The 27,449-nt window shown below is 47.1% G+C and overlaps 1 protein-coding gene across 4 annotated transcripts in view; it reads right to left on the bottom strand.

The window, feature by feature from the left end:
- Window positions 1–27,449, bottom strand: part of MED27 (mediator complex subunit 27) — a 194,128-nt gene that overhangs the window by 39,398 nt on the left and 127,281 nt on the right. For all 4 annotated transcript variants that reach the window (XR_005527932.1, XM_039229596.1, XM_039229597.1 and 1 more), the window contains exon 4: window positions 24,398–24,491. Coding sequence is in view for 3 of the 4 variants with exons in the window: in XM_039229596.1 (XP_039085527.1) it covers window positions 24,398–24,491 (94 nt within the window). In the remaining variant the exon portion in view is untranslated. The remainder of the gene's footprint in view (window positions 1–24,397; window positions 24,492–27,449) is intronic.

The raw sequence follows: 27,449 nt of genomic DNA, 5'->3' as shown, positions 1-27,449 counted from the left end.
CCAGGCACGATGGCATGGGAATTCTGTTCATGAACTCTGGGAGAAGAAGAGACCTTAGTTTAAATCTTACCTCTGCCCTTTCCTGGCTGTGTGATCTGGGACAAGTTCGTTGGCCTGTTAAGCCCCGCTTTTCTTACCTGTGCACCCAGGCTAAGGCTGTTGTGAGAGGCAGCTCCCTCAGACATGCGCAATACTCAGCACCGTGATTAGCATGCGGCAAGTCCTTGGGCAGCGGTCAGGCCGGGCCACCTCCACTGGTCCCCTCATCATGGGGGGAGAGAAGCATGCTGCAGGGGCCAGGGCTCTGGAGCCTAGAGACCCAAGTTCAAATTCTGCCTCTGCCTTGTACAGAGCAGGGTGGCCCTGGGGAAACCAGCCCAGGGGGTCTGTGACTGTGCCATCTCTAGGGAGGAAGCTTTATGAGAACAGGACAGCCAGCACTATCAGGTGTCCGGGGCGGGGGTGGGGGTGTGTGTCACCACTGGCCCTTGCTACGTGGTGGCAGCTATTTGTAATAATTACAAAACATCTCACCTTATAGAATAAAGTGTATTTTGTATTAGTGGCTTACACTGTTGGTGAATGAATCTGACTCCTTTGCTTCAAGCACCCATGTTAACAGTTCGGGCACCTGATCCTCCTGAACCCCTGCCCCTCTTCTAGGGTTAGACCTGCCCTGTATGGAGGGCGCTGTGCCAGAGATGGGGGGGGGGGGGGCAGCCGCAGAACCGGTCCAAGGGCGACCCCATACGGTGGCCTGGAAGGGAAGGCCGTGCCCAGCCTGGCCAGGCCACTAAAACTGCCTCCTTCTAGAATCGGACCGCAGAACATGCAGTCGAGCAGGAAGAAGCACAGCACTGGCGTGAGAAGGGGGCCGTGTGGGAAGAGAGGGATGGGGGAAGGGGTGAGGAAGGAGCGGGCCAGAGGGACAGACAGACGCACGCTGCAACCCAGAGCTGCCGGGGATCACAAGTGTCTTGCTTTTCCCTTCCTCCCGCCCTCCTCCCACCCAACAGTTCTTTGTTAAATACATACTGTGTGCAGGCTGGGCCTCAAGTCCACAGAGAAAAAGAAACACATGCTCGCAGAGCTGAGAGGCCACACTTTAGTATATAAAGAAATGAACACATTTGCAAAAGTTTTGAAGGAAATGAAGAAAAAGGGGGCAGCTAGGAGAGAGATTATTTAGGTAACATCTACGTGTGAAAATGTGACATGTACATCAGATCATTCAGTTCGCTCAAACATTTACTTAGTGAACACCCACTATGTGCCACATGCTGTTCTAAGGTTTAGAGAAGGAGTGAATGACACGGCGTCTCACGAATGGACATTCTTCGGGGGGACAGGTCTGGGCGGGATGCAGACAAGTGTGAGACCATCTCATCGCATGGGGCCACAAAGGCAAGGGGGTGGTTCAAGTTTGGCTGAAACCAAGCTGGTCTGTGTCAGTGCTGGGGAGCAGCGGCTGGGCTCGGGAGAAGCCTGTGCGAAAGCCCGAGCCGGGGAGGCCGGGGCGTCCTGGGGGCGGTGGGGTGGGTGAGAAGGTGGCCTGAGCTGGGCAGAGGCGGGCCAGGTTGGCCACGAGGAGCCTCTGAGGCTCTGACGGGGAGTCTGCTGTTAGTCGGGAGAAGCAGGGAGCCACTACAGGGTCTTTAGCAGAGGAATGACATGGGTGCTGTGGGCTTTTACCAAACACGCCCTGGCTGCTTCATGGAAGGATCAAGAGAAGAAATGCAGGGACTCTGAGCGAGGGTAGAGACAATGAGGAGTAGAGTAGAGACAGTGGGAAGCTGTAGAGACAGTGGGAAGCTGACGGATTTAGGACACAGCTGACACGAACTGCCAGAGACTGGACGCGAGGTGAGAAAGAGGTAGCTGGAAGCTAAGGAAGCATCTAGGTTTCTGCCTGGAGCAACAGGCTGACAGTTTTGCTTTTTATTGAGATGAAATGAGGAAGAAGAGGGGAAAGCCACTTCCTTTTTGTCCCGTTTAAGGTACTGCTGAAATATCTAAATGGAGAGAGGTTAGATTGGCAGTCTGGAGATTAGGATTTAGAGCTCAAGTTCATGAATGAGCATAAGAGTCGCTGTTTTCATGGAGGCCTATGTAAATTCGCGGGAGCTGAAACGTCATAACCCACGCACCTGTGGGCATGATCTGGGCTCAAGTGCTCAGGGACGCTCTTCCCCTTTGATGCGGCAGATTCAAGTCCAGGCAAAGGTGGTCCCTGGACAGATGCCACTTGTCACCTGCATTACAATGGTACCCACGGTGTCCTCTGTGGCAGACTTGGCCCCATTACATCTCCACTTCTGTCGATACCCTGTTAGGCCGAACTTGACTTTTTAATATTTCGGCTGTAGGACGTGTGCCAACTTGACCTTGGTGTAGAAAATTTTAATTCAAATCAATACAGGGACAAGGTCACTTTAAAATCCAATTAATATGAATGGGAAAATATGCCCCACAGTTCTGAGGGCTGAAAACGGAATAGTTAGTTGCAAGTTAACAACAACAAAAGAGACATCCACACAAGCCTAGCTGGTCCTTCTGTGTTTGATAACGCAGCTGGCTGTGCCCTTAAATACACGCGGGAGTTAGAACACCGACAAACTTTTCTTGTTGGGTGGGGGTGGGGGGCTGTATTTAGGGTAGCTTAAAATTAAACTGTAGTTTGTTTGAAGAAAAGCATAAAATGTACTGAAAACTGTGAATTCCTATAACCCAATTTAAAGTAAATAAAGCCCTGGACTTCAACGCACCCAAAATCCCTAGAGAAATCTAAGGTGTTAATATAGTTTGAATAGTAGCAATTTGCATTTATATAGAAAACGCTCATAAAACTGTTTATCAGGATAACTGTAACATAAAGGGAAACTGAGGCACTGGCAATTAGAAGCCTTATTCCTGCAAGCATCAGGCAACCAGGACTCTACACTCTGCTTCCTCCTCAGATTTACTGCCTCTAACCCTACACTTTGTTTCTCAGTAATGAGAAACATTTATTTTATGCCCTAAATCAGAGTCTTGTAAGAAACAAAATGTAGTGTTATTTCAGAATCTTGGCGGGGGGTGGGGGGGAGGGCGGGTTCTCTTTTCCTTCTGTCGCACTGCTGTCTTGTTTGTATTCTCAGGTTTTCCACCCTTAAGCCAGGTTCGAAGAGAATATAAATGATCCCACATCCACGCAAAGAAAGGAAGATCCCTTTGTAACCTCAAGGAATGAAGGCAAGTTACATACAACTGGATGAGATATTGGGGTGCCAGTGAAGTATAAACCGAGTTCTCAACTGACCTGACAACTGCCCATTCAAAAAAAAGGCTACAGAAGGGAATGGAGCTGAGCTCGATACGGAACATCCCATGTTTGGGGCTTTTTAGGCTTTTTTGGCATCCTGGGGAATCCTCGCCGATCTGAGGTGCAGGTGTCCTGCACGGCGGGGCTGAGAAGAAAGCCTCCGTCCAAGCGCCACCAGCTAAGGTCACAGGACCACAGTGCGAGTATGTGCTCGCCCGTGCAGGTGACACCACAGAACAAATCAGAAGCATCATCACCCTCTGCGGCCAAAGCACAAGCTGGCTGCCTCGCACCAGGTCTGCCCTGTCCTTCCCATGTGGACTGGCTGGGGTTGGGGGTCATTCTGCACCCTCCATCATTCAAAATAACACAAACCGGCAACTTCCTGTCCGCCCCCACCTCTCCCTGCCAACCTCCAGTTACCTCATCTGCTGCAAGTATTAATGCTCTTCACATGCTCATTATTCTTTAATGATGCCTGTTTGTAAATAGCAGGACGAGATGCAATTAAACCATGAGAGGCTAAATAAACACACATACTAATTAGGATCTTTACAAGAGATTTTTTTTTCATGTATAGACTGGAATTTACCTTTCATTAATCTAACTTAATTGCAATAGTGCACCAATAAAGAGTCAACACAAATTAAGTGCTCTAAATTATTTCCCCATATTAAGGGTGAGCAAGTGATCCTTCCTTTGGGTACCGAGCCCTGCTCTGCAGCAGGCGGGGGCTAGAAGGGAAAACACCGTGGCTAAGCACCAGGAGAGGGATTCCGGCAGGAAGACCAGTACTGCGCCATTATGGTGAAGCTGGTGCTTCAGATGCCTGAAGGTAAGGAGGTCAAGGCCATAGGTTTAAATTGCAGCCTCACCCCACCTTGTGAGTCAACTAGCTTTGCTCGGTTCCATGGAAGCAGGCATCACCTCTTACAATCGTCAGCTTTCTGTCACTGGGTCCAAGAGAGATGAAGTAAAGGTTTGGATCAATTGGTTAAAACCCATTCCCACTCCTAGAATAATAATGCCAGGGAATGCTCGCTCTGTGGTAAGGCAGCACACCGTGGGTCTTTCTGCATGAAAAGGACATCTGTTATCTGTAGAAATAGAAGTTATTGTGCTTTAGCTTTTGATTTCAGAAGGTGTGGAAGATAATATACTTCTGGCACCTAAACTGAAACAGAATTATGATGGTCTATCAACATCAGATCTTTTCTGCAGAGGCCTCAGGGCTCCTAAGAGTTTATTCATACAACAAATAGTGACCAGAAGCCCTCTCGGTAGCAGGGTCAGGAGAGTAGGAAAAATGTCACTCATTCTAGAATTCTTTGTATCTTTTACCAATGTTGTCCTTTCCTAATGACTGATGCTGAACCATGCATCACTTTCTTTTCCTTGCCAGATACAGGCAGGTGTTGGTGCACAAAGCCCCCAGCTTCCCCATTGGCACCACTGGCTGGGGACCCACAACTCTGAGAAAAGCCAAGCCCTGAAAGGTCCAGAATGGCAACATGGCTGTGGCAACTTCCCTGCGGCAGCGGGTCTGTACATTACACCAAGTGACTTGAGACAGCGCCCACTAGGTTCTTCAGTTCCTCCAGGAGAAAGGAGTACTTGGAAGTTCACCATGACGTTTCCCAAAGTGTGTTCATGATAAGGGGTCCGCGGTCCAACACGTCGGGGTGACTGTGTGTATCTTCTCCTCTTGGAAGATTCATGGTGTACACAGGCATATTAAACATTCTGAAAAGGACTGCAATAAAGTGTGAAATGAATCAAGGGAATCCGTGCAAGCAGACTCAGGTGGCCAGAAGGGAGAGCCGTACTGCTCAGCATTAGTCACAGGAGGAATCATCACTTAGAGACCCAGCAGCGGCCTCCCCAACAGGAGAGCATCGTGACCACAGTGCCAGCGGGGAAGGACGCTGCCTCCCCTGCGAGAGACCCACCACCCCAGTGACCCGGCCAGTGAGAAAGCGCCCTGGCCCTGAACTTCTGCCAATCTGCAGTGAACTTGGGTTCAGGACAGCCCCTCCCAGCGTCCTCCTCCTTCTCAAATAACGCTCCTCTCCATCCTTTGTCAGACTTGCCTGTGGTTTTGCCCCAGTTCGCCTGTCCCGAATTGCATTTCTCCACTCTTCCCGAATAAACCCGTTTGTGCTGGTAAAATAACTTTTATTTTGGAAGTTAACAAAAGGGACCTTCTTTCTACCTTTGTGTAACCAGTCAGTACTTCCTAAACTTACGGCACCTACCAATTTCCTTAAGAGTCAGTGTTCCAAGAAAGGCACTTAAGGAAACACGGTTACATCACTAACAGGAAACCAATAACCTGCCTATTCAACCAGCGGCCAGCAGTCTGGATCCACAGACCTTTCCTCATTCGCTTCCTCGGGGCAGACACAAGACAACGGTGCTGCCCCTCCCCCTCTTACCCCAGAGCCTGGACCCCCCTGGAGCTGGGCTCCCGAGCCGCAGACCAACTGAGCCTCCCAGGATGGAAAACGGCTCCCGGATAGACTGTGGGTAAAAATCCATCAACTCTAACACATTTAATTACTCCCAGCTCAAGAACTTTCAAAGATTCACTCTGAAATTTATTTTTATGGTTACACTGTAAGTCTCTGAAAATCCTAGCCTTCAAACAGCTTCACCGACAGCCCTCACTTAATCGCTCTGGTAGATCATATATAAAAACAAAATAGAGCTAAAAAAAAAATCATTCCGTGTTAGTGAACAGATGTCTGGCCCATTTGCAATTAATACGACCCACTTCCATACAATCAGACTGCTTAAAATTCCTGGAACAAGATGTAAAAGTTAAGATGCAAATGTTCCGATTTTAATGAGAATGAATGGAAACTATAAAATCCTCTCTCCCTTTGAGGGTAGGTACAATCTACATATAAGTCCCAACTGCACACTAAATTTATCAACAAAACAATCATTTGATAAAGCCTGTGTGGAAGAAGAAAATAGAACCAGGAAAGTCAGGAGTATATTCAGAAAGCATTTCCTACCCAAATTAAATGTTGTCAGAACCATCATTCTTTCAAGAAGCTTTAAAGAAAACTTGACTCGTTTCAATTTGTTTCTGCCAGTTACCTGCATGTACTGGGAACTTCTTGTATTTCCTTGAATCCCTGGGACCTTTGCATGGACAGGAGAGGAGATTGACAGAAGGATCGGGACTTCGAAGCTTCTTGCACCTTGGTTCAAACCCCAGCTCCACCACTTAATGAATGTGACCTTGAACAAGTTATTTAACCTTCTGGGTCTCAGGGTTCTTATCTATAAAATGGCAGTACTGCCCCCCCCCACACCCCCCAGCATTGAGGGGTTGGTGTGAAAATCACATCAATAAGCATTCCTAGACTGACGGGCCACACGGAGGAGCATCTGGTAGGCACACTGAGTGGCAGCAGTGGTTAGAATGATCCTCATGGTGATGAGGGGTTGTAGGACAAATCTCAATGTCTGATTTTCAGTTCTCCCTGCGTGGAAAGCTTTTCTGGCGGCTCGCCCAAATCTCACCCCTTCCTTGATGGTCCATTTGTGCTCTCTCCTGCAGTCTGTATTTTCACAAGGCAGCAGGGAGTGGGTTTCTCACGGTGTGAGCCCCACTGAACTCCTTCTAAATCGGATGCCCAACCTCGCCTCACCCCCATCAGCTCTGGGGTGAAAACGACACTCCAACAGACACCAGGGACCCCAGCGATTCTCCGAATACTGGTGAGGTGCCTAACACGGGCAGCGCTCAAGTCTGTCTTGCCGAATTAAAAACAAACAAACAAAAAACAAACAAAAAAAAAACCACCTTGAACTCTCTCAGCTCCTTGTTTTCTTTTTAAAAAAATTTTTAAATATTCTATTTATTTTTGAGAGAGAGACAGCGTGAGCAGGGGAGGGTCAGAGAAAGAAGGAAACACAGAATCCGAAGACAGGCTCCAGGTTCCTAGCTGTCAGCACAGAGCCCGATGCGGGGCTCAAACCCACGAACCATGAGATCATGACCTGAACCGAAGTCAGATGATCAACCGACTGGGCCACCCAGGCGCCCCTCCTAGCTCCTTGTTTTCAATCATTTGTTCGACAGCTATTCATGGGTACCCCCTCTGTGCTAGGCATAGCTCTAAGCCTGCGAAATATGATTTAGAACAAGAAAGAATTCAGTGACAATATGTTTTTCGGGAAGAACTCACAGTCTAGTGGGGGCTTAGCTCAAAGATGGGGGTGGGAAGGCTGGGACCGGGCACTGACCCTCCTTTTATCTTCTGTGACTGGCACAAGCCCTGTGGAAACCAGGCACTCAAGAAGTATTTGATGACAGCTGTGAACAAAATCGGGACAGTAAGGCTTCAAAAGCACAGTAACATTCTAGAGAGTTGGTAGTGGCTCAGAAGCATCCAGAAATGAGAGGTTATGTAGGTTATCAGAGAGAACAAGCACTTTGGAGTCAAACTGACAGAGGTTAAACCTCAGCTTTGTCACTTACTTGCTACGTGCCTCTGACAATTTATTTTGCCTTTCGTTATAGCACCCATCTCAGAGGGCCACTGTGGGTATAAAATAGCACATTCATAAGTGCTTACTGGGCACTCTGCCTGTGCCAGGCACTGATCTAGGCACTGAGGATCTAGCGGTGGCCAAAATAAGGTCTCTGCCTTCGCAGAGCTTGTATTCCAGTGGGTGGAGATTGACAAAAGGCTAGTAAACAAATCCCAACCATGCCATATGTGAAAATGCTATGAAGACAAATATAGCAGAGACGGACAGAGTGGTCGGAGGTGGGTTGGGTACTATTTTAAAACAGTGTGATCAGGGAAGACCTAGGAACCTTCGGGAAGTGAAGGAGAGAGCCAGGGGCAGAGGGCACAGTTAGTGCAAAGGCCCGGGGGCAGGGGCAGGCCTGATGTATTCTAGAAGCTGTGAGCAGGCCAGTGTGTCTGCAGTGGAATGAGTCAGGGGGCAAGTGGCAGGAGATGGGGTCTGAGGTAACATGGGAGAAGGAGGTGGCCTACGGTGGGCCTTAGAGATCACGGCAAAGAGGTGTTTAAGTGCGATGGGAAGCTAGCCATCTCTGGGCAGAAGAGAGACACTTCTAAAGCAGCCGTCCAGCTGCCGTGTGTACAGATTATAGAGGTGCCGGGGGAGAGGCAGACAGGCCAGCTGGGGGCTGCGATAACCCAGGTGAGAAAGAAGAGGCAGGGGCGGCTCTAAGACTGGGGTGGGCAGCAGAAGGAACGGGCATGGCAGTGACTAATGCAGGGGCCACTGCTCAACAGCACGTGTGGAAATCAGTGGGGACGGCAACAGGCAGGTGTGGGGGTCTGAGGCCGAAGCCCAAGGAAACACGGGGACTGAGGCTGTAAACTTGGGCGTCACTGGCTAACAGGACGTATTTACAACCATGGGATGGATGAAGTCATCCAGGCGGCGTGAGGAGACGGAGGAGGGACCAGACCCAAGAACTGAGCCCGGGGACACACGGATGTTGTGGGAAGAGGAAGAGGAATCCGTGAAGACGGAGGACCAAGGGCCAACAAGCAGGGAAGGAGGAGAGCCTGAGGGAAGAGCAGCTGCTCCTATGCAGGGCGAGACCCACCGAGCCCACTCCGCGGTCCCTGCTCTGAAGGAGCTGCAGGGATACGGGCCCCACAAAACAGGCACGATCAACAAGCAGTCGCCTTGAAAGCAGACACAAAGGCCATCACCATGTCATTTTCACTAAAACTAGGATGCAAGAATGAGGGGAAGAGGGGAAGGTACGTGTTTTCACTTCATGTTTCAAAAAGGCCCCCACATTATTACAGAGGATTTCTGAACTGGAACAAAGGGATTTTCTGATTCAGAGTGTTTGTGTTCGACAGTCTCATGGTGGTTATGTCACATCAACCCCTACAAACGCCGTGACCTGCAGCAAATGTCCCGCAAACACGACTGCGGCCTGGGCTCTAGGTGCGCTGCCTGGTGAGCTGGGAGGGCCTCACCACAGCCCTGCGAGCCAGCACTCTAGGCGCTCCGTCTACACAGGAAATGACAAGAGTCTCCACGTGACGGTTCCACGTCACAGGGCTAGCCGTGGCCCAGCAAGGACGCGGACCCCAGCACGCTGGTCCAGAGCCTGTATCCTCACACCTCAGGATGCCCCTGAGCTAGGTCTGTCAACCATACACGGCAAGATCTGTTCAACTAATTCTCAAATTAAACATCGTGTAATTTATATAATCAATAACACCATGGACCGCTGTCAGCGTAGACTCATACTCATCTCTTAAGGCAACTGCCAATGGAAATGGATTGTGTCACTTTTATTAGAATTGAGCAGCTGGTTTACCTTGACGCAGAGAGAAACGGAGAAGATGAACTGGAGAAAAAAGTCAACGGTGTAGACTGGGGCTAGGGAATGAAGTAAAATGCCAAGATAAACTGCTTTTAAAGTCAGTTGAAGATTTAATACAGCTCTGCGAGGCTTCAATTATTTACACGCTTGGTCCATGCAGTGTATATCCAGGCTAATGAGATTCAACTGCTGTGTATAAATCTGAAACAGGACAACCCGATTGTCCAAAGGAAGCAGTTGCCTGGGCTCCTGTGTTAATAAGTCTTCAAAACAAAGATTATTATTCGGGAAGAGCAACATCATTTCTGCTTCACGTTACTGACTGCAGCGGGAGCTGCGAGAAATGGATCCATTTGGTCAAACACAAACTTGGAGACAAGGTGCAAGGGATTCAAAGAATCTATTGATCAGTATTGTTGTTCTTCTAATAACAAGGCCGACAATAATAATTTACACGATCTCTCTGTCCTGTGGTGATTATGAAGCCCCAAGGGAACCCTCCCTCTCTGTAAAGTTCCCCACGTCTAGTTCTAAGCGCTGTGTAACGCCACATGAGGACGTCGACACGTAGATGTTAACAGGCAATTGTCCAGATCACAGCACTTCCCCGTCAGGGTTTTCAGAAGGGCTTCGTGCCCATGGTGGATGGATGATGTGGGAGGTGCTGTCAAATACATTTTAAAGCAAAGTGACCCATTTAAGATCAATCCATGTGTATTCCTTTAGTACAGGCATAAACAGGGCTTAGGAGCACAAAGGAAGAAACCATCTCAGCCTGAAGTGAGGGTGGGCTTCTTGAAAGGTAACATTAGACCCCAATCTTAAAGAACACACAACAGTTTTGTCCAAAAGGGCAGGAAGGCGACAGGAAGGCACAGGCAGAGGGAAGAGCAGGCACAGGACACGGAAGCACAGGGGCGAGAGCATCTGGAGACTGTGGTTTCCAAGGAGCTTCTGGAAACGAGCTGGTATTTTCAGAGTAAGTGGAGGAGAGCCACGGGCATTCGGCAGCGACACTAACACCTGTGCAATCCACTGCCCAGCACCATACCGGGGGGACCGTTCCATCCGAAATGCCACTGGTGCCTGTGCGGGCAGAGGGGAGAGAGACGGGAGGAGAAGCAGAAAGGTAAACTGAGGCCAGGTGACAGAGACCACACGAGCTTCCCTACAGGGGGAGGCGGGCTTTCTATGTCACAAGCCAAAGAGAAGCCAACAGGGTCTGAGGAGACCTGCCCTTTGGAATGATGGCTCAGACGTGGAAGATGGAGTTGGGGCCGAACATCGGGACACACGGAGGCCCGGAGAGCACCCGGACGGCTGTGGCAAGAGTTCCGGCAACAGCGTGGGGAGCAGAGGGGAGGGCGGAGGGGTGCTGGGAGACGCCGGGAAGGTGCAGGCGGCATTCTGTGTGTGCGGGGATGGCTTGCTGCTAGAGATGAGTTTGGAGTTATCGTTCCTGTGGGACTGGATCAGTAAGCGTTTGTCAAGAGAATTAAGACAAGTTCTGGAACAGAGAGCTGTCAACCTGGGGGCAGAGTGTAAGACATGGAGCCGGAAGTTGGGTACCCTGAAAACAGACCCAACACTCAGCGCTGAAAAAAACCGAATCAGACAATAAGAAAAACCAGTTACAGTAGCCGTGGCACCGTGTGTTCACGGGGCCCGCTGCTCCCCCTGCCTCACAAATGCAAGTGCCACCTGTTGGCACCAGATATTAAGTCCGTAGAATGTATTCAAATATTTTTAAAGTAAAATCCAACTCCAAAGGAGTTGAAGAATAGCTTTCTCTCACGTTTCACTTCACTCCTATAAATGCCGGCCTCATGAAATATTGACGGCATTGGCTTCCCAGTAAATGCAGCTGAAATTTGTTGAGGGAAGGCAGCTGTCGATCTCAATTGGGGGCTTCAGGGGGTACATTAGAAATGGCAGACTACTGGGGCGCCTGGGTGGCTTAGTCTGTTAAGTGTCCGACTTTCGCTTAGGTCATGATCTCGCGGTTCGTGGGTTCGAGCCCCACGTCGGGCTCTGTGCTGACTGCCAGCTCAGAGCCTGGAGTCTGTTTCAGAGTCTGTGACTCCCTCTCTCTCTGACCCTCCCCTGCTCACGCTGTCTCTCTCTCTCTCCTAGAAATAAATAAAACATTAAAAAATAAATAAAAAAATATATAAAAAAATAAATGGCAGACTGTTGGCAAAGTGCGTTTTGGGGTGTGGTTCTAGGCTGCCTCACTGGGCTTTCACGAATTTAGACTAAGTATTTTTAGGGAATCCTCGGGAACCTACCACACTCAAAACCCATTCAAATGACAGATCTAAGTGCACCAATGCCGCAGGGAGTAACTACACTGAGTTAATGGCTACGGAAACTAGAGATGGAACAGACATCTAGTAAATGGTATTTGCAAACAAGAAGAGAGAAAGAAAGGAAGGGAGGGAGGGAGGAAATGGCATAAACTGCTCCTTGAAATTAGTTCTAAAAAAACATGCTTGTGTCAAAAAATAAAAACATGTAACTCAAAAAAAAAAAATGTTTTTAAAGATTTAGCTGTCAGAAAACCGAAAACCAGATTTAAATGCCCAAGTATTTTTTTTAAGCTGCTCCGCTCTGGTGCCTGAAGGTATCAGGTCCGTCTGCTTCCTCTACACGGCCCGTCTCACCAGCAGCAGTACCTCTAGTGCTGCACTTTAACCTGGAAGCTACCAGAAACTCACCCGGAAGTGAAGTACAAATGTTAAGACGTAGTGAATATAAAATGAGAGTACGGAGAAGCTGAATCAGCAGGTAACCAGGCAGCCTAAAGAAAAAGGACTCAAGAGCTGGGCTTTGAGATCAGTGTAATTAGCCTTCCTTGGGCACTGGGAGCTCTTTCTTTCTTTTTTTAAAATGTTTATTTATTTTTGAGAGAGCGAGCACCAGTGGGTGAGGGAGAGAGAGAGTGAGGGACAGAGGGTCTGAAGTGGGCTTCGCGCCAACATCAGTGAGCTCAATGTGGGGCTCGAACTCGTAAACCATAAGCGCATGGTGTGAACCAAAGTCAACGGTCAACCAACTGAGCCACCCAGGAGGCCCTGGAGCCCTTTCTAATGGAAGCCGCAGCCCCTCTCTCTCAGGAAGTGTAGCTACATACAAAAAACTGCAGAGATTTCTGGAAGCCTCGCCATCACCTCCCAGGGCGTCACGGACCAAGGTTAGGACTCCTGCAGTTACAGCAAGAGCTGATTTATTACAGCAGATGAAACAGGACAGGACAGGGAGTTCCCGCAAAATGACATGTGTATGTTTCAACAGAAGACGGTGTCTACACAGAACTTGAGGTCCCAAGTTGTCAGAGCCAAAGCCAAGCATAGCTGGCAGAAGCACTACACACACCTCGCCTAAGAAATCAGTGGGCCCAGGAAAATTACCAAGGCCATGCCCCCCTCCCTATGCCCCGGAGGGTGGGCTGAGTCCCCAGTTCATCTCTGGCGCCCGAGGGGGTAGGGGGGGCTGCAAGGGTAAGTGTCCCCCGAGCGGCCATGAACAGCACAGTCACGCCCTTGAGCATCTTCAGGGAACTTCTCAAAGATTAATGAAAGTCTAAACTCTAGAGTCAGACAGACTAGAGTCCAACCTCCCCCTCTGCCACTTAAGATCTGGGGTTCTCTCCGGCTGTGTGCCTTGAGCCACCCAGCTTCTGGGGTCCCGACCAGGGCTGCGCGAGGTGGCGCGCAGGGAGCTCAGGCCTGGCACGAGAACGCACCTAGTAAACGAGGCAATTTACTTAAGAAATATCCAGTATCAGGACAGCCTCTCTGTACCCAGTGAGTTTTATCCCGGAAAGGACAGTGATTCTTTTATAAATTTGAATCTTAGAGTAATGCATACTTATCATAAGTGCTTATTTATTATGTGAAACACTGACATGGTTCTAAAAGTAAAAAACCATACAAAAGGTATACCCAGAGCCAGGTCGCCTGTCCCCATGCACACCCCACCCACCTCCCTCTCCCCAATTTCTTGCTGCAGGTCCGGCCTTCCTGTGCGTCCCCCCTTCGAGATGAGCAGATGATGGTTACTTTGTATGCTCTTCTTTCTTATAAGAAAGGAAGCATATTAAGGATACTCTCGTACTTTGCTTTTGTTCTCCTAACAATACATCCTGGAAATCACATCAAAGCAGTCTTTCTTGTTCTTTCTCAAAGATGGAGACAGAAATGGTGTGGCTCCACTGTGTGGCCCTATCAGTCTATCCAGCCACTGTTCTCCGCCCAGGTTATTTTCAGTATTTTGCAATTACAAAGAGGCCGCAATTAAGACGCCTGCGGACATGTGTGCTCATACTATAGGAGTTGTGTGTTCGGGGTAAATTCCTGGGGCAGTGCTATTGGGTCAGAAGGTACATGCACATGCAGCTTTGTGAGACATTGCCAAAGTCCCTCCGAAAGGGCTGCACCACTCTGCACTCCCGCCAGCAAGGTATGATAGTGTGGGTTTCATGATGGGCTCAACAACAGAATGTGTTGTTACACTTTTAACTGCTGCAGATCTGGAAGTGAGACATGGTGCTTCCGAGTGGGTTTTGATTTGCATGTCTCGAATTATGGGTAAGATTGAACATCTCTTCATAGGTTTAAGTACCATTTTTAAATCTCTGGGGGAGGAGGGCATGAATTGTCTGTTTTTTCCCTTTATTTTCTATCCTATTTTTGGTCTTTTTCCCTTTAAGATTTAAATAATGACCTTAGAGGGACCCCTGGGTGGCTCTGTCGGTCAAGGGTTTAGGTCATGATCTTACAGTTTGTGAGTTCAAGCCCCACATCGGTCCTCACGCTGACAGCATGGAGCCTGCTTAGGATTCTCTCTCTCCCCCTTTCTCTGCCCTTCACCCTGCTCATGTGCACGCTCTCTCTCAAAATAAATAAATAAACTTTAAAAAATGATCTTAGGGATATTAGCTCTGTATCTGTGATATATGTTGCAAATATTTTCTCCCAGACTATCAGTTGCCTTTTGACTTTATCACGATGTTTTTGGCCACCTACAAGTTTTTCCCTTTTTATGAACAAGGCCCTATCAAGTTGAGATGCTACCTTTATCATACACTAAATTTACTAAATTTTGTATGTACTCGAGTCCACTTCTAGCCTTTTTTATTCTACTAGCCTGTTTGTCTCCTTAGAAGCCAATACCACATAGTTTCAGTTACAGAAGCTTTGGAGTATATTTCAATGCCCAACACACAAGTTCTTCTTTTGATGTCTTTCTACCCTTTCTTACATGTTTCTTTTCCATATGAACTTTAATACCAACCAAAAAAAATCTTTTAATGACTGCATTAAATTCATTCACGTTTATGGATATGACTGCTACATATGGTCTCAACTTGGGTCACATAATTGAAGGTTATCATGGGTGCTAGATTTCCAGTGCTTCTTTCTCTGAGTGATATTTTGTTTGCTCACTCAGTTATTGATTGACTGACTGTATTCAGAAAGGCTTATATTTTTGCTCTCTTACCTTTGTAGTTATTCATTCTAAGGCCCTTAGGCTGCCATTTTCTTAGACAGCACTTTGGTATCTTGTTTGTCAATTTTTAATGGGGTCCTTTCATGTTCATCTATCACACACACAAATACAGTCCTGCATCGACAACTGAACACATCGCATGCTCTCTGCCGGTCCTTCGGCTCAGGCTCCCTAGCGCAGCTCTTGGTTGGATGAAGCTCACCTTCTGGTAGATTCCACAGGATGGGCTGACAGGTACAGAATTCTCATGTTTAAAATGGTTCTTCCCGGCCTCACTACTTAAAAGACACATGTATCCTTGATTCACGCTTTCTTTGAAAATGCCACTCTACCACTGCCTTGCTTTATATATTGTTTGTGAGACATCTGATGCCAATCTATTCTTTTGCCTTGTAAATTATTGGATTTTTTTGCTTGGAAGCTTTGAGGATTTAAAAACGTTTTTAAAAAAATGTTTTATCTATTTCTGGGGGGGAGAGAGAGAGAGAGAGAGAGAGAGCGAGCGCGAGAGCGAGAGAGCAGGGTAAGTTCAAAGAGAGAAGGAGATAAAGAATCTGAAACAGGCTCCAGACTCTGAGCTAGCTGTCAGCACAGAGCCCGACATGGGGCTCAAACCCACGAACCACAAGATCATGACCTGAGCCGAAGCCGGACGCTTAACCGACTAAACCACCCAGGCACCCCTGAGGATTTTTTCTCTATCTTTGAAGTCTGATAGCATTACTAGAATGTTCCTTAGACTTGATTGTTGCTGGTCAATTTCCCGAGTGTCCGGAGAGCCCTTTCAATGTGCAGATTCAGCCCTTCTTTAAGTTAGAAATTTTTCTAACAGCCTTACATATTAAGACTATTTTTTCCTTTCTTTTGTTTCTCTTCTCCACAGACTCTAATTATGTACATGTTGTCTCTTCTTTGCCTGTGTCTGACTTCACTTTCCCTCTGACCCTTTTTACTGGTCTGATTGTCATTCTCTCTGTTTCCCCAACTTTCTTCAATGTTCTCTAGCAAACTTCTTTTGAATATCTTTTTCCTTGAATATCTTGAAATTTCATCTTCATTTCTGAGACAGTTTTATCATTTTCTTCCAAGTTTTCCAGAGTTTCATAAATCCTTTTCATTTCTTCATATCCTTCTCATTTCACTTCTGTTCTTAATTTCTCAATTTCTGATTCAAGGACTTTCAAAAAAGTCTCCCCAAATGCCTGAGGATATTAAAACCAGCTGGAGTGCCATGTTAGGCAGTTTTCTTCTGCTCTGTGGTGTTTGTTTCCTTGGTGGGGAAGTCTGGGGGAGCATGTCTTCAGTTGAGGTGTGGAACATTATGAAAAATTTCAAATTGAATATACATCAAGTGGCGGTTCTCCAACATTCTGGTCTCAGGACCTCTCACTATGCTCTCGAAAATGATTGAGGACACCAAGAAACTTCTGGTTCTGTGGGCTACAGTGACCAATATTTACCATATTAAAAAGAAAACAAATGTTTAAAGACTACCGGAGCCAGGACATGTGGGTGGCTCAGTTGGTTAAACATCTGTTCTTGATTCTGGCCCAGGTCACGAACTCACGGTTTGTGAGTTCGAGCCCTGTGTTAGGCTCCATACTGACAGTGGAGAGTCTGCCTGGGACTCTCTGTCTCCCCCTCTCTCTCTGCCCCTCCCCTGCTCACTATCTCTTGCTCTCTCTCAAAATAAAAAAATAAACATTAAAAAATTCATATAAAAAAATAAAGACTACCGGAGCCCATCAACAGGTGTCAGCATGATGACATCATCTTATGTTGTAGAGGTTCTAGAAAATTCCACCATGAATGTTTGGATAAACGAGTAAAACGGGTGAGCAATGTCTCAGTGTTGCCATAAAAACACTTTGACCTTGCAGACCTCCTGAGAGGGTCTCCATGACCCTTGCTGCTAAACCATCATTTGAGAGCAGCTGCCATAAAGAATGGCTCTGATTTTTGGAAACAAATGCCTTCTGGAACCAGGTTTGGTAAGAGCAATTTTGATGTATCCAAAATGAAGTAGAACTATAAAAACAGATTTGTCTTATAAGTTTTAGAAAATGGCATTTAAAAAAAAAGCGTTTAACAAAGAATTCCAATCATGTTCTATGCTGTGACAAAAATGTTAAAAAATGGGTAGAGCTTCCCAAACCAACTGCTGTCGCATCACAAACTTTAGCTCCGCATGGTCTCAGCCATCTCTGAGGTCAACCAAAGTCATTATCTAGGCCTTTGTATGTCTAGGAAAGTGTGTTTTGCTACTTTGGAATGCCTGGGGGGGCGTAAATTAGCACGACCATTTAGGAAAACACGCTGGCGTTTTCATGGGTGACCGCACATCCACACGCCCGAAACCAGGCTTTCCCCTCTTTGGCACTTTCCTTTTAGGCTGGATGGCTCTTTGGGGTGGGGGTAGGGGGGGAGCTGTCCTGTTCACTGGGAGATGTTCAGCAGGTCAGGGCTCTAACCACAGGATGCCAGTCACACCCGTCCCCCAAAGCTGTGAACATTAAAAATGTTTCTAGACTTTGCCAAATGTCCCCTGGGAGGCAAAAAGCACCCGGGCTGAGAACCACTGCCCTAAATCGAACATTCTGCTCCTAGGAATCGCTCTGGGAGAAACTTGAGCTGGTGGGTCCTAAAGAACAGGGATGAGAAAGACTGTTCATGGTATAAAAACCAAAGCCAGAAGCAAACCAATGACCACTGATCGAAAAATGGATAACTAAATTAGTATAGTTTCATATAATGGAATATTTCATATTAGCAAAATGAATAAGCTATAGCTAAACCAAGAATTTGAGTGAAACTAAGTAAAAAAAAAAAAGTTGAGTGAAAAAATTAAGTCCTTGAAGACAACACATGGTATCTTTTAAAAATAATCAAGCACAACAGGCAAAATTAAAGAATATATTATTTAAAAATACATATATACGTGTTAACGCTTTGCCATAAAAGGCCAGGGCAGAGAATTGCAAACAGGGGAGAGAAAAGAGTCCCTTGCAGGGTGGAGGCAGGGGGCGGGAGGAGGTGCTCACAGGGTGTACAGAATGCAGATAAATTCCAGTTCGGGGCTGGGTGGTTGGCTCACACATGTCCACTCTCTTATTCAAGAAATACGAAGAGGCCACGCATGGACCGATGATGACAGTGTGCCATGAATCAAGGATCATGACCCACTCAGGTCTGTATACCTAATGCTAACATAGGACGTAAAAAGTCCCAGCCGCCACACAGTCCGCGAGTCTGGTCTGCCGCTTCTGCGGTCTCACCTCCTCTGCCGGCTCCCCGCGCCCCGGCCGTCCGTCCTGGTTTTATCTGAACACACCCACGGTGGTCCAGCTAGGGTCTTCTGTACCTGCACTGCGTCTCCCGGACCCCGCCCAGCATGTCACCCCACCCCCTGCAGGGAGGGCCGCCCTGGCCCCCGGCCCCACCCCTACGGCACCTCTTCTCTCCAGCCCTGTCGTGCTTCTTTCCCCTTAGCCTGATCACCATCTGCCACCATATCACGCAACAACTGGCTGGTGTCCCGTCCACCTTCCGTCCTACAACACAGGCTCCCCAAGTGCAGGGACTCGGGTTGATGCTGAACAGCACCCACGGCCGTGTCTTTCTCTCCGGATGCTCTGATTAGTCGCTGAACACGTGAATGAATGCTTTGGCAACCTTGCTCACACAAACATGTGACGCCAGAGCTGGGACCCACCAAACAGGCCCGCCTTCGCTGGGCCTCCACGGGCCCTGTGGGTTTAATGTTGTTTCTCAAAACGTGCTGCACAGATTACCTGAGCCTTGGGCAGGGACCCACGAAATGTGATTCTTGGGCTCTATCCTGGAGCTGCAGAATCCGAATTTCTGTGCTGTCCGCCAGGGGTGTGCATTTCCCACAAACTACCCTGGTGATTCCCAGGCCTACAAAAGTCTGAGAACTACTGAACCCAGCAGAGATGTCAAAGCCCAGGAGAGGTAAGCGGTTAGCTGTCCAACAGTCTTTCCTGGTCCGGGAGCTTCTGATTGAGCAAAATGATATAATGTGCCTGGATGGTTTAAAAAAGGTGTGTCTGTCCAATGCATGGAATAAATATGTTTAAAAATTAGGGTTAGTTAAAATGTATACTTAGAAAGATTGATGGATGAGTTTCATCTCTTGTAAATCATACACTGTGAGTAAAGAGTAACTTACAAAATAATCAAGGTATATTTCAAATATCCCTGGTTGAAGCTTCATCTTTTTCTTCTTTTCTACGTTTGTATACCTAGCAGATCAGTCAAAAATTATAGATTAATATCTTAAATGCCAAGAGAAGCCAGCTGCTTGTTCTAGCCTCTGACTCAGTTAAGCTCTTACAATATTTTGACTGTTTGAAGAAAATTAATAATGGGATGTTAGGTGGTAGATTAACTGAAACTAAATATCAACACAGCTAGATTTATTTTTGGATGGCTGAGCTCATCCCTTCAAAGAACGGAAACAGGATTTATTATATCATGAGTTATGAACTTACACAACACCAAAACAGCCCCCTCCACCCCCCAACGGAGCAGAGAGCCAGCCACGGCATATTTAAAGATTATGTAAGAGGCTGAAAGTTTATATTTCCCATCAGCTAGAACTTGGCATTTACAGGATAGAGTCAATTACCTAAGGCTCGTGGAGACGCCAGAAGTTAAGACAATAATTGGAGTCAAACTAGTACCAATGCTCACTGCTTCTCCCTTGAGAAGGTCCCCCCTGCAGCCAATGTAGACAAACTGATACATACGGGAAAAAGATGCTTTCTTATTGGTCATTCACGTCTCTATTCAGCGAGCACTTCCCGAGCAGCCTCCCTGCTGTCCCTTCCCTCCTCCAGCCCCACCTGCTATGCACGCACCATCTGGGGGTCCACCCGTGTGAACAGCGTAAGTGCACGCGCGTCCCCTGGACACAGGGCCCAGGCTGGAAGGTGACCGCTCCTAACGTTTCTGACGGGCTCTGGACCCCTGACGCCTCCAAAGCTGAAAGGCTGGTTTCACTTTTGAGAAGCCAAACTGGCCCCAATCGCCTTAAAAAGTACCAATTCTATATTCTGTTTCTCTTTTCCCCTTCTAGACTGTGAGGAAACTTGATGACAGGCTGTGGCTCCCAATTACAGATCTCTGTACATCTAAGGCACTCTGCTGCTTTTTAGCAGTGAATGCTTGGTGAAGGGGAAAACCCAAACGGATCACCACAGCTGCCCTTTGTTCACAGAACACTCTGGAGTTCAATGACTTTATGCTGCTCTCCTATGGGTGTGCACAAAAATGTCGCCACCCTGCCCCCCACCCCCATACTCACACGCGCAAACCAGAAGCTATAACAAGCTCGGCACGACATGCTGATAGTGGAAGAGAGGCCATTTAACTGGAGATGCTTCTGGACCCCCTCGTACGCCCGTGGGGGCAACATGCCACTGCGTCTTACAACTCAAGTGGTCGCGAGGAAAACGCAGTCTGCTCTACTGCTCTCAGTGCTCCCCTTCCTCCTCCAGACGGAGGCCGGCACTGGCTCCAGAGCTTGGGGTCAACATCCACATTTATAAAGCTCAGGCGACCATTATCTAGAAAGCACCACTGGAAACCACCCAACCACGCACAGAGAAGTATACGGAATCACAGAAGGGACTATTACCTAACAGTGAAGATGATCAAGCTTCCAGATCCAACGTGGACACATCTCAGAAACCACACACACACACACACACACACACACACACACACACACACACACACTATTTGGGAACGCATGTCCACGTGGTAAACTGCATTTAACAAGGAAGAGACGAGGAAGACCCCCGGGATGGTGGTGACTCTGGGTGGAGAGGCAGGGACTGGGGGGTGGGGGGCGGGAGGCACACACCAGATAGGCTCGGTGAGCTCTTGGGCTCATCCCTCCGCTTTATAATTGGCATAGATGTTAACACACATCCTTTTGTATACATCAAATTACAGAATAAAAAACCTCTAAGAAGAAATGACCTGCTGAGTGCCCGGTGGCCCACGCCCTGCCTGCCGCCGTCAGGAGCTGTAAGCGACGGGAGGAGGAAGGCAGGCCCCGAGGCCTGGGTGGCGTGTCCTGGCTGCGTGGCCCCGGAGACCCTCCCGCCTCCGGCTCTCTCTCTTGTGACCAGGAAAACAAGCGGAAGCTGACTTTCCTGTGTCGCCTGCGGCTTTCCCGCCCCTGCCTCTCTGTCCCCGGGAATCATCGGCTCCACCCCGCACAGTTCCGTGGGGCTGCCGCGGCCCGGTTTCCCTCCGCGACGGAGGGAACAACCACAAGAAGGCCTGGCCGGCGAGCTCGCCCCGCTGCGGGGACACAGGGGCGGGACGGAAGGCGGGGGATCCTGAAGCATCGGGGCCAGAGGGTCCCCAGAGGACCATCACCCTGCTCTGGACACCCCTGGGGACGCCCTGGTGTTTGTCCCTCCTGCCAGTTCAGCTCTACCTTCCCGTGTGTGAGCGTCCGGCGTCATCAGAAAGCAAACGAAAACAAAAACGAACCCTTTTCTTGCCTAAGTGAATCAGAGCGGGTTGACTGCACTCGAGGAGGCCCCGCTGACTCAGGAGGAGATGCCATTTTATTCAAAAGCACAGGGCACTTCGGGCCTCGGCCGCGGCAGGGAAGAGGAGAGTCAGCGGAGACGGCTCGTGTGTGTCCTGGTCACCGGCTCACGGTCTTTCCCTGTCAGCCTCGCTCACCTCCCAAAGCTTTTCCAGCCCACGCTGAGCTCCAGACGTATACAATCCATTCCAGACGGATCTCCGGAAAACAGCGCTTCTAACTCTCGCCTGACCCTCGTGTCCACGGCGCGGGTCCCAAACGTTCTCTGCTGAAGGCACAGGAGCAGCTGACCCGCAAGGGCGCTGGGCCTGGTGTCGCTCCTGTGCCGGGGAGAACCGCCTTCAGCCTCAGGGATGAGGTCTGTGCGGCGGCAGCAAGTGGCCCAGAGGTCCGCGATCTAATAAAATGCCATCTTGGAAAAGTAAAAGCCAAATAAGACAATTACGTCCCACCTAGCAATGTGATTCTGAACCCTGCCTTCCTCTGCCCTTCCTATCAATACGCACCACCTTCCGTGAATGCCTGCGTCCCCTCGCGAAGGTGACAACTAGCTGGCTCTCACATTCCCAATGCGCCACGCCTGGGGATAAAAATGCACACCTAAAATGGGGTATAAAATGGGTTTCTTCCCCTGACTTGAGCCCCAACTCACTCCCCAGCCTGTTAAAACAGCAGCTCCATGGGAAAGCGGATGCGGCTGACAGCTCACGGTGAAATAAAAGCCACTCTCTCAGGTGGAAGTAACTCTAATATCTTAGCCTGTTTACCTATGATCCTGCTCTCCGCTCCTCCCCCTGCCCCCTCAATGCCAAACCCTGCCTCCAACATGAAATGGAAGCTCAATGGCCCAGAGATAATTTGAGCAAACCTATTTCACTGAGGACGTTCTCATTTTTATCTTCATTAACTCTGTGGTCCCTGTCAAGCATGCTGAAAGCAGGATTTATGCTTTAGCTGCTGGGTCTACAGGATCTCAAAATTTAGACAATTTGTACATTTAACTGAGGCAGAAGATAGCACATGTTTTCTAGACAGATACAAATTGTTCTCTTTTTCTAGTAAAAGAATACTGTATCACCTCAATCACTGTATTTTTTAAATGAAGGAATTTTAAAGTAGTACGATACCTAGATGAAGTTCACTAATTTTTTTCTCCCAAAAGATACACATTTATTTCCTAAGCCCACATCTGTTCCTTTCTTAAGAGAAAAATCACACTTGTTCACACACGTGTACACGCAATAAGCCTCTTCTCAGGTGAATGGCTAGAGCGAACAGTGGCTCATCCTCGGTGACTGGCTCTTCATAAAATTCTGCAAAAGTCAGAAATGCTACAGCATGGGGAGCTTACACAAGGTGCCAGAGCAGCAGCAGCTGACACGAAAAACACTCCATCTTGAAGCTCATCTCCCTGATGCCCACAAAACACCATCACTCTGATTCAATTAATTAATTCTTTTTTAAAAATGCTTCTTTATTTATTTTGAGAGGAATAGAGAGAGGGAGAGAGAACAAGCAGGGGAGGGAGGGAGGGAAGGAGGGAGGGAAGGAGAGAGAGAGAGAGAGAGAGAGAGAGAGAGAGAGACCCAAGCAGACTCCTTGCTCAGCACAGAGCCTGATGTGGGGCTCGATCTCATGACTGTAGGATCATGACTGGAGTCTAAATCAAGAGTCGGATGCTCACCTGACTGAACCACCCAGGCACCCCAATTCTGCTTTCTGTAAAACGTGGTGGCTCCTCAAAACCTGTGTTCAGAAGGGCACCTGGGTGGCCCAGTTGGTTGAGTGTCCGACTTCAGCTCAGGTCATGATCTCACGGTTCGTGAGTTTGAGCCCCGCGTGGGGCTCTGTGCTGACAGCTCGGATCCTGGAGCCTGCTTCGGATTCTGTGTCTCCCTCTCTCTCTCTGCCCCTCTCCTGCTCTCACTCTGTCTCTCTCCCTCAAAAGTAAATAAACATTAAAAAATTAAAAACAAAAACAAAAACCTGTGTTCAGAGAAGTATTCTTCAAGCACCATCATCACACAGACGATTAGGAGAGCCCCACATCACTGAGGACTCTGTCTTTCTAATTAAATATAATTCGTCATCTGTAGTCCATTCTACTTCCCGAGCATACTGGTCTTTGGTGAATTCAAGTGGACACACACGTCAGGGGTGCAGCTATGAGGCCAACGTACTCAGAGCAACTCAAAATCAGAAACGCCAAAACTGGAAATCATCAGTGATAAGGTCTCAGAACACATTTTTCAAATACACAATGGATTTTATAAGTGATTTTCCACAGAACCTGGTTCTATTTTAAGGTGGTGCTTTCCCGGGTGGAATCCAAGAGCCAGGCACTGCTGTGGTCTTCGAGACAACAAAAACCAGATTCACCAAAACGTCATGGACTGACTCACAGGTGACATGGTCCTTCGGTATATTTCCTCTCTGGTTAATACTTAGATGGGCTCTGCAGTTTCGTTCAAGAGCAAAGTTTCAATGTGCAGAATTTCTAAACTACAGAAAGCCAATGAACAGAAATATGCTATTTACTACCGAATTGGGATTTAATCTCCATTCTCTAGATCCTAGGACACAGAACCGGAGACCTAACCCTGAGGCCAGTCTTCTTCCACGTGGCTCTACAGATAGGTCAGGTAGAACTTACCAGAAGCATTGCTGACGTTCCATTGGGCCTGGATAAGTGGATGGACATTTCAGGAAACATCCTGTCGATGCGGCTGATCACATCATCAACATACCTAGGTGGGAAAAGAAAGTGCGCATGTATCAACTGGAACCTTAGTCCAAGAAACACACAACACAAAGTACTAAAGACTTCTCTCTTCCATCTGTGTATCAGTGCAAGAGAGTCAAGGAGGCAAATGGGATTTCTAAGCTTTTTTACAAAAAATATGACTCCCTTGTTCTGCCTTTTCCCTTTCAGGGCTAACCAGTTCTTAGCGAGTTCTTCTGGTATTTACCTCCAGATTTCCACATGATACATTTTTAATGCCAGTTGTTGCTTTTTCATTTTACTTTTAAAAAAGTTTTTATTTAAATTCAAGTTAGTTAACATACAGTGTAATAATAGTTTCAGGTGTACAATATAGGGATTTGACACTTCTGTACATCACCCAGCGCTCATCACAAGTGCACTCCTGAATCCTCATTGCGTATTTAACTCATTCCCCCACTATCCTCCCCACGAGTCGCTATCTGTTCTCTACAGTTAAGGGTCTGTTTCTTGGTTAGCCTCTCAACCCCCTTTGCTCGTCTGTTTTGTTTCTTAAATTCCACATATGAGTGAAATCATATAATATTTGTCTTTCTCTGACTGATGTATTTCACTTAGCATAATGCTCTCCAGCTCCATCCATGTCATTGGCAAGGTTTCATTCTTTTTATGGCTGGGTAATATTCTACGGTGTATGCACATGTACCACTTATACCACTTATTCTGAATCCATTCATGAATTGATAGATACTCAGGCTGTTTCTACAATTGGGCTACTGTAAATAATGCTGCTATAAATATTGAGATGCATGTGTCCCTTTGAATTAGGACTACTGTATTCTTTAGGTAAATACCTAGTAGTGCAATTGCTGGATCATAGGGTAGTTCTATATTTAATTTTTTGAGGACCTGTCATACTGTTTTCCACAGCGGCTGCACCAGTTTGGATTCCCACCAGCAGTGCGCCATCGTCACCAACACTTGTTTCTTGTGTTGTTGATTTTAGCCATCCTGACAGGTGTGAGGTGATACCTCACTGATTTGCATTTCTCTGATGATAAGTGATGTTGAGCATTTTTTCATGTGTCTGTTGGCCATCTGTAAGTCTTCTTTGGAAAAATGTCTATTAATGTCTTCTGCCCATTTTTAAATTGGATTATTCTCTTTTGGGGTGTCGAGTTTTATAAATTCTTTATGTATTTTGGATACTAACCCTTTATCAGATACGTCATTTGCAAATATCTTCTCCCATTCTATAGGTCGCCTTTCAGTTTTGTTGACTGTTTTTTCCACTGTGCAGAAGCTTTTTGTTTTGATGTAGTCCCAATAGTTTATTTTTGCTTTCCTTGCTTCAGGAGGCCTATCTAGAGAAAAGCTGTAACGGCCAATGTTAGAGAAGTTACTGCTTGTGCTTTCTTCAAGGACTTCTACGGTTTCAGGTCTCACATTTAGGTCTTTAATCCATTGTGAATTTATTTTTGTGTATGGTAAAAGAGAATGGTCCAGTTTCATTCTTTGGCATGTGGCTGTCCAGTTTTCCCAACACCATTTGTTTAAGACAGTGTCTCTTTCCCACTGGATATTCTTTCCTGCCTCGTTGAAGACTAACTGACTATATAATTACAGGTTCATTTCTGGGTTTCTATTCTGTCCCACTGATCTACATGCCTACCTTTATGCCAGTACCATACTGTTTTGATGACTACTGCTACGTAATATAACGTGAAGTCTACAATTGGGATGCTTCCAGCTTTGCTTTGCTTTTTCAAGATTGTGTCGGCTCTTTGGGGGCCATACAAAGTTTATGACTGTTTGTTCTAGTTCTGTGAAAAATGCTGTTGGTATTTTGATAGGGGATTGCATTAGATGTGCAGATTGTTTTGGGTAGTACTGACATTTTAACAATATTTCTTCTTCCAATCCATGAGCATGGAATGTCTTTCCATTTCTTTGTGTCTTCTTCAATTTCTTTCATCAATGGCTTGTAGTTTTCAGGGTACAGGCTTTCGCCTTTTTGGTTAGGTTCACTCCTGGGTCTCTTAATATTTTTGGTGCAATTGTGAATGAGACTGAGTCCTTAATTTCTCTTTCTGCTGCTCCATTATTGGTGTACTGAAGTGCAACAGATTTCTATACATTGATTTTGTATCCTGAGACGTTACTGAATTTATCAGTTCTAGCAGCTTTTTGGTGGTCTTTCGGGTTTTCTATACATAGTATCACGTCATCTGCAAATAGGGAAAGTTTTTTCTTCCTTGCCAATCTGGATGCCTTTCATTTCTTTATGTTGTCTGATTGCTGTGGCTAGGATGCGTTTCACTTGCATGTGTGACCTAGCGACTTTCATCTATAGGAGGTCAGACTTGAGCTCTGTCACCATGTTGGCCACTGGGCTCCAACACAGAGGCTCTTCCTTCTGCCCTTCTGGTCTAGGGATGGCAGCAGGTCCCTGTCACTGCTCATCTCTAGTAGCCTCACCATCTCCTGTTTGGCTTCTCACATCAATCACCTGAATAACCAATTCCCTGTATTAAATTCTCTCTGTTTTAAATGCCTGAGTTCCTGTTTTCCTGGTTGGTTCTAATTAATTCAAGTTCATATCATGCTTTTTGCTTAAATCAGAATTTTGTATGTACATTCTAAAATCTCTGCATATATTTTAAGTAGCTGAGCCACACATGGCTCATGAGTACATTTATTTACTTGTACGACTTTCTGTTTTGCTTTAATTTTCATGTGGTTAGTTTTCTATGTGCCTACTACAATTTTATCCCGGAACTCTCTGACTCTAAAACTTCTCTTACTACAGATCAAGCAATCTGTCAGTTCCATTTTTTCCTGGAGACATTCCTCTGAAAGAGAGTCTTCTCTTCTTCTAGCCCAAATGGAACTTAACCCTCTTATGGTTTAATAATCATTGAGTTTCATAATCACTGACATTAAGTACTTAGTATGGTGCCTGGCACATATTAAGGACTTGCAA

The sequence above is a fragment of the Hyaena hyaena genome, unplaced genomic scaffold, assembly GCF_003009895.1.
Source record: "Hyaena hyaena isolate Hyena2069 unplaced genomic scaffold, ASM300989v1 scaffold_38, whole genome shotgun sequence".
Classification (NCBI taxonomy): domain Eukaryota; kingdom Metazoa; phylum Chordata; class Mammalia; order Carnivora; family Hyaenidae; genus Hyaena; species Hyaena hyaena.
The sequence above is the reverse complement of the archived record's forward strand: the minus strand, read 5'-3'. Positions and strand labels throughout refer to the sequence as shown.